This window comes from Zootermopsis nevadensis, unplaced genomic scaffold (assembly GCF_977971745.1).
Source record: "Zootermopsis nevadensis isolate Lab colony 2312 unplaced genomic scaffold, Znev_1.0 Znev_ptg000004l, whole genome shotgun sequence".
NCBI classification, from domain to species: domain Eukaryota; kingdom Metazoa; phylum Arthropoda; class Insecta; order Blattodea; family Termopsidae; genus Zootermopsis; species Zootermopsis nevadensis.
Genome location: NW_028259136.1, coordinates 2744875 through 2752624, shown reverse-complemented (window position 1 = coordinate 2752624; position 7750 = coordinate 2744875). Strand labels below are relative to the sequence as shown.

Below are 7750 nucleotides of genomic sequence, written 5' to 3'. Positions count from 1 at the left end.
GTCCAACAGACATTAAGGAGGGTCATTCAACAATTCACAGGTTACTCTACTTGGTTTTTCGATTTGATGGAAAGACCTATTTCAGCCAACCCACTACTCTTCTTTTAAGAAAGTCACTGCATATGCTGAAAATATGTCATCTGAAAAAGATATATATGACACTGATTAAGGCATAATATAATTGTAAATGGTGGTAAAAGTGGTGGATTTGAACAAACTACAACAGGAATAGTAACACCAGCAAAACTTTTTTGTTTTTTTATACCGTGCACCCCCTTCCCCCACCCTGCTCAAAACAAAAATATAGATTAGGCAGTGCGACCAACGGTAATGAAAAGGTTGGCCACTCCTGGCCTAGTACCAAAAATATTATTGCTGAGAGACAGGTAAAAAGATAACACGTGATGGTAGAATTATTTACAGGAATAGTCTTGAATTACGGCATCTTTTATAAAGTCGTTAATAAAGGAATTAGCAGAAAAATCAGAATGAATATTAGATATAACGGTAGGAAGCATGAGGTGTAGACGCTGCTTCCGATATTTGTAATTCTACCCAGAACTACAGTAATTAACGACGATGTACATATCTTGATAAACGACGGATGCATTTACGGACTTTGGGACAAATACAACAAGTTGTTTATTGATTTCAGTCAACACTATAGCTCTGAGAACACAGAGAAACGACGCTAGAGTAGAAGGCACGATAAATTAGGCGCTGGTTGTGGTTCGGAAGCAGGGTCCATTAAGTTTAAATAATTCAAATACTAATTTTTAAAAATGAAGTTTATTTTGGGTAGGGCGATTGCAAAAATGTTACGAAATTTTGTCGCAAATGATTATGTATTTGTTCGAAGTGCAGTACCTGTGAATAGATCATATAGTTCTGCACCGCAGGTTAGGTTATGTTTAACGAATGCGTACCATTACATAATGGAATTAATATGTTTGTAATGTTTCCAGTTGAGTGTTATTTATTGATTTTCTAATTTTTAATTAACAGGAGAGTAAAGTAGCGGTAGATGGAATAAAAATCAACTATGTTAAAGTCGGATGTGGCCCAAAATCTGTACTCTGCCTCCCAGGAGCATTAGGTCAGTACTTCTTAAAATAATTCTTCAAATCAAAATTATTGAAAATATAATAATGAATGTTCTGGGCTGCTAATTTGCATGTTTTTTAGTTGCTTTGCAGTATTAGAATGGTGTATGAAGTCTTGGTCATGGGAGTGTCAGTGAGTTGTCTGTACAGTTGCTCTTGATGTTGCTCAAATCTTGTTTATGGCCATCACAGAAAAATGTTTCAGCTAAAAGGCCAGGTACATCATACTCAAACCACATTCTGTAAGCATACAGATGTCCCATAACTGCATATTAAATGGTTTAAATTTCTGTTTTATTAAATTTTTAATTTATAGGCATACAAAAGGAAAGTTAAAAATTACGTTTCTAGAATGGGATGAAAAGTACAGTTGTAAAACTTTTTAGTTGAATCAGGAAGGTTGCAGAAATGGGTGAAATAGAAAATATTAAGTTTTTTATTTCATTTTATTACCTTCCCCACCCAGCTTGCATTCATTTGACAGAAATGAGCACTAAAAACTGGTAGATAGGTACGTATCTGCTCATGAATACAGTATGGGATTCAAACATAATAGATGTTATATGAATGGTGAGTAATGTAATATGAATTCAGGAATTGAAAGGGTTAGTCTCATGATCACATTGGTGATGATAATGGCAGTGATGAAATGATTATGATAATAGTAATTATATTTTTCATGATATAGGATCAATATGGAGTGATTTCAAGCCACAAGTACAAGGTCTGGACAAGTCTAAATTCACAGTTATAGCATGGGATCCACCAGGATATGGAAATAGCCGCCCTCCGACCCGTGATTTCCCACAAGACTTCTTTCATCGAGATGCTGACTGGGCATTGAAACTCATGCAGGTGAAATATGATCAGATAAGTAAAAATTCACTGTAACTGAAGACTTGGAAACAAAAATGGATCAACTCACACTTTATTAAAACTTAAAATAATGGAAATGAAGTTGAATATGGTTGGTGTAATTCCAGTTTATTAGATACTGAAAGTCACAACTTTAAATTTTTAAAAACTACATGTGCCACAATAAAAAAGATAAACTGTGATAGTGAGATTACTTTTTGTTATTGTTTCAAATTTCCCAACTTGTTTGTTAGCCCAGTGTTGCTCCCATATCTTCAGTTGTAGAGTTTCTGATGTTTCTGCCTCTGAATTCTAAAAATTATCAAAATTGGATTTTTTTCTTCTTTTTGAAGCAAAATGCTTCCTTTTCATACATAAAAATTAATTTTGTAATATTGTAGACATTGTCCATAGACAAGTTCTCTATGTTGGGATGGAGTGATGGTGGAATTACAGCTATGATTGCTGCTGCAAAGCATCCAGAACAGATTGACAAGTTGGTGATATGGGGAGCAAATTCTTATGTCGTTGACCAAGAGGCAAAAATATATGAAAGTAAGTTACAACTTTCTAAGAAGTGTGTGTCTATATATATATATAGTTTACTGTGTTTCCTTATGTAATCTGTTTACATCTGGTCACTGCCTGTATCATTGATGTTGGAGGCAGAAAGCACCTCTGAAACATCAGTAAACTTCTACCAGACTATACAGTGCAACAGCCTAGAATAAGTCATCTTTTTGAAAGATATTAGTGCATCATAACTTTTTTATTTTATATAACTCAACATTAATAATATATAAAATAAGCAAACAAACAACTTTTAACACCATAAAAAAGACACTATTGCCATACGCGTTTCAACCTCAAGAGGTCATCGTCAGTGGTATCAGGGAAATTAATTCATTTAATCAAATCTTTTAAACTGGATTTAGAAAATAAATAATGAAACAGGGTATTTGACAAAGGTATTTCAAGCGACACTGCACTAGATGTTATTCACAGGAGTTGAACTCTGCACTTAGCTATTGATCTGATGGTCCGGTGGCCGCAGGTGGTCTGCGGCGAGCTGTGGTTGCGTCGTCCGTACCTGTGAACTCCAGAATCGTGGGTGTTTTGTTGAGAAGACAGAGTGTAAAGTAACAAATGAGGTTATGTCAGTATGACATAATTGTAATTATTGTTTGTTGCAGATATGCGTGACATAAGCAAATGGTCAGAACGTATGAAAACTCCATTAATAAATCTGTATGGAGAAGAAGGTTTGTCCGCAATGTGGACTCAGTGGGTAGATGCACTTCTTGACATCTACAAAAATCAGAATGGTGATATATGCAAGGGTTATTTGTCAAAGATCACCTGCCCCACCTTAATAGTTCATGGAAATAAGGATGCCATGTTAGCACCTGAACATCCTGGATACCTGCTGAAACACATTCAGCACAGCAAGTTAGTCAATTTTACGACTTTTAGAAACAATCTCCCAGGACCAAAAAGTACATTAACCTTTTTTTAAATTTGCTGTAGTTGTTACAAAACAACTACTGTAGCTGCTTTGCAGTTTTTAGATATGAAATACATTTCTTGCCACTTTTGACATAGCTTTTTGTTTCTTTGACCTGAGAGTAGTTGCATGTTCCGGTCCAATATAATGGATGCGCAAGTTCCAAAAGTTTGTCCGGTCAATGCTGACACAATTTTGTACGGTCAATTTATTAGCCTGGACACTATAAGGTCTAACATAATTTCTGATACTTCTATTTTTAAGTACTTCCATGAAACAAAGTCTCTGTGGACTTAATAAATTACCTAACTCCGTTGTGAAGGTGTTCCTTCAGCATTTGATATGATTCAGCTGATCAAAGAATTCTCTGCTTTTATGGAAAATAGTTTAGTATCTTGTTTGCAAAACCTTGTCATTTGACTGTATCTAGAGCCAGTTTGAATCTGTTTTTGTATCTTCTTAACCAGGTTTCTCTAAAATCCTCCCATTTACACCCATGCCTTCTTGTAAGTGATTTTACCCATGGAGTTTGCTGACCAACATTTGATATTTATTTTTCATTTTCCATGCATCCTACAATTTAAAGACCCTGACAGTATTAAGTGAAGAATTCAAATTATAAAACTTCATTATGTAATTTTTAGAATCTGTTGTTACTTCAGCTATCTCTTGTCTGAGTATTTCCATTAACACTTTGTTCGCAGACAACCTTAGTCTTTGTTCTTCCCACAAACTGAAAGAATATAATTTTAATTTGTTATTGTCGTGCCTGAAATATACCACATTTTCACTTCTAATTTTACTCGTATGATTTTGCCCTTATCCAAGAAAAAGATGTGGATAGACACACAGTTTTCTTTTGTGTTTTGCCGTCTTGTGTATACTGATGATGAGGTGAGTACTGGGCTGCACTGGTGGCTGCAAGAACTGAGCTCTGAATTCTTCTCGACAAGAATGAAACAGGTTGCATATTGCTGGGATGCGTGTGTTAGTCTCTTTGGTAATTATGTGGAGAAATAGGGGGTTTGTTTATTATTCCTTGATCTTTTGGACCATAGATAGACGTAATAAAGACAAGTGTAGTATACCGTAATTGAACAGCCTTTATACCTCACTACAATAAAAAGATATTAAAAGTCCTTAACATTTCAGGAATGGAGTTTCCTTCTTTTAGTACAACCCTTTTGTACCTCTCTCTAGTTTAATTTAAGGAAGATACGTTCAGGAAAGTTCTTTTTATTCTCACTTTCAAGAAACATGGGAGTAAATGTGAAACAGTACTGTACTTTAGACGTTTCTATACTTGCAATATAAAGTGCAGTTATTTTTATACAAACTTCCATATTTATTTTTTTATTTTTCATTCTGTTCTTGTGTATCTTTTTAGCACTGCTTAAATCAGCTTTATCTTTCGTTTTCAGGCTCCATACATTTGAAGATGGCAAACACAACCTCCATTTGCGATATGCAGAGGAATTTAACAACTTGGTGACTGAATTTCTCATTAAATGAATGTGTCTTTCGGGAGAATGCTAAATCTTCCTCAGTACTGTTACTTTGCCTGCAATGGGATTAAAATGAAGCATGAACCTTCAATACTGCAGTATAAGCTAGGTGGGTTATATTCAAGCAGTTTAACCGGAATGATTCTCTCAGTGGGACACTCTTTAGCAATAGTAATAAAAAGTCAATAAGCTTATATATATTTAGCATTGTCATTATCATCTCCTTCACCATCACATCGCATCATCACAATTCTGATGTAATCATGGATTTTATCAATATTCAAGTCTTTCAGAGGTAAAAATAGATCTCGGTATGAAATAATTGTCTTGGGCATTTTCTGAAATGTATTCGGCGTAGATTGCATTCCAGAGATTACATCTGGATTAGTCTTCAAATTTTTATTTTTTTACACCACCAGGTAAAATGATAATGTTTGACGTAATACTCTGAAGGAAGATTTTATCAATATTCAAGTCTTTCAGAGGTAAAAATAGATCTCGGTATGAAATAATTGTCTTGGGCATTTTCTGAAATGTATTCGGCGTAGATTGCATTCCAGAGATTACATCTGGATTAGTCTTCAAATTTTTATTTTTTTACACCACCAGGTAAAATGATAATGTTTGACGTAATACTCTGAAGGAAGAGACCACGTGGGAAAATAACACCAAAATTAAGATGACTGTCTTCTGGGATGTTGCACCATGTAGTCTGGTGGAAGTTTACAAACGTTTCAGTGGTGTTCATTGCCTCTGTCTTCAAGGCGATGTCTTGTCACCTTGCTTATATGTCTGAAATGTCATTAAACGTCCCAGAAGACAGTCATCCTCATACTGCAGGGACTTAAAATTTCACCTAGTTAAAAGTGGTGTGAAAGTATGTAAGTCGTAGATAAAACGCTAAATGTACATGTGTGGCTGCAGCGTTATATTACATTCTACAATAAAACTTTATTTGTCGAATATTTTTCATGGAGCTCTTCAGAATCCTGGCACTAATGTCTCACCCACCTCAGAAGTTGGCATGACCACTACATTACTGTATTGCTAGAAGGGAATTTAAGAGCACAACAGTGGAATGGCATCTTCTGGCATGATATCGATACAAATTTCAATGAGAATTTTTCACTCAGTTTAGAAGTTCTTATGGAAGAGGGACAGATGCAAGACTTGGTTCCGTAATCCTGTCTATCCTTGAAAAATAAGGAAAATTGGCTAAATTATGACAAAGGAACACATCGAGCTAGAATAATACAGTCCACTTTAAAATGTAACTCAGGAATAATTCAGGGTAATTACGCTTAAATATAATGTAGGGTTTCAAATGGTTAAGAAAACTTACATTTTGTCGCAGATGTTTCAGAAATAATCTGACTACACGTGAAGTGATGTTGCCTTTATAATTAACGGGACATACAAGGACACGGCAAAAGGAAAATAATTTAGTATTAGATACTATTTCCTGTTATTTGTGTACAAAGAATGGCATTAAAATTAGCATGACATCATTCTTCTTCCTTTTATAGTAATGTGTCGCTGATGACACAGCTTCACCGAGTATGACATAATGTTTCTCTGATTTCAATCAAGATGGAGTTGACCTCAATTTTAGTTTTTTGATCTCTGAAGAAAGTATATAGCTGTATAATGTTTGTGGGGAAAAGGGGGAGGGGGTCAAAGTAAGTTTCACATTATGCAAAATTAGTGATGGAATGAATTTTAACTGTCAAAGGTCAACACTTCTTTTAACATTGTCTGCGAGAAGGAGGCGTTTGAGAATTTGTCCTTTTGCTCCCCCAAAACATGTTTTGAGACTTCCCACATTCCCTGCTACGAAGCAGCATAGATTCCACCCACTATTAATTTCTGTTCAAGGCTTCTTGTAGAGAAGAGGCTGAAAATTGAATAGGTTGGGCGTTGGTTTGTATCCCTGTGCTGATGACTCAGAAGCAAGTCAGGGCACGCTGGCCGCTTGACTTGCCTGTGCTCAAGTTCTCAGAACAAGACTGATATAAGTCAGGTGTGTCAGTGTTAATATTGAACTTATTTATTTCCTTGTGATTTATTGACGAATGCTGTCGGTAAGTCAGAGTGTACCATCAGATGATGGGATGATCAGTAAGCAATAAAATGGAAAGAAGTGTTCATGGGCTGATTTAAGGTTTTATCCCGGAATTTGCCTGGTGAGGCTAAGGAAAACCATGTAAACAATTCTCTCCCCTTTTTTCCTGTCAGGTTTTCAGTCAAATGCTGAGATGGGCTCGACATGCAGAAAGTTTGTTACGTGATTGATTCGCTCTAAATGTTATTTTATTTATTTATTTAGTGTTCTGTCTGACGACAGATCCATATGAACAGGATCCTTCCATCCTTTTCTCGGACTGGGACCTGTTCATATACGTTCTTGGCAGATGATCCAGAAGTGGTTTGCCATTGCCTTCTTCTGTGTGTGAATGGAGTAATTGTTGGGATGCCACGGAAAATCCGGGGAAGCCCCCGGAGGAAAACTCGTGTTGCCTAGACCACGGCCTTGCCCAACACAAGCTATAAATTCGGGCACCGCCGGGAATCGAACCCGAGACCCCAGGATTACAAGGCCAGCGTTCTAACCGCTAGACCACCGTGGCTAGTGTCTTTAAATGTTACTGTAACATATTTGATGTTTAAGGTACGTATAATAAGCTGTGTAGAAGATATAAGTAGGTTCCGTTAGTCGTGTTTGTTCCCCACAGCAGCGCCTCTAGCTGAGGCTAGCCTTTTACTAACGTCCGCTGCCAGCACTC

The 7750-nt window shown here is 36.2% G+C and overlaps 1 protein-coding gene across 1 annotated transcript; it reads left to right on the top strand.

The window, feature by feature from the left end:
- The first annotated feature begins 513 nt into the window (after nucleotides 1–513).
- On the top strand, nucleotides 514–5932 carry LOC110830855 (serine hydrolase BPHL). The gene is made up of 6 exons (XM_022066193.2): nucleotides 514–899; nucleotides 1006–1096; nucleotides 1792–1958; nucleotides 2360–2513; nucleotides 3152–3407; nucleotides 4884–5932. The coding sequence occupies exons 1-6, from the start codon at nucleotides 783–785 to the stop codon at nucleotides 4972–4974; spliced, it is 876 nt and encodes a 291-aa protein (XP_021921885.1). The 5' UTR covers nucleotides 514–782; the 3' UTR covers nucleotides 4975–5932.
- Nucleotides 5933–7750: the final 1818 nt, after the last annotated feature.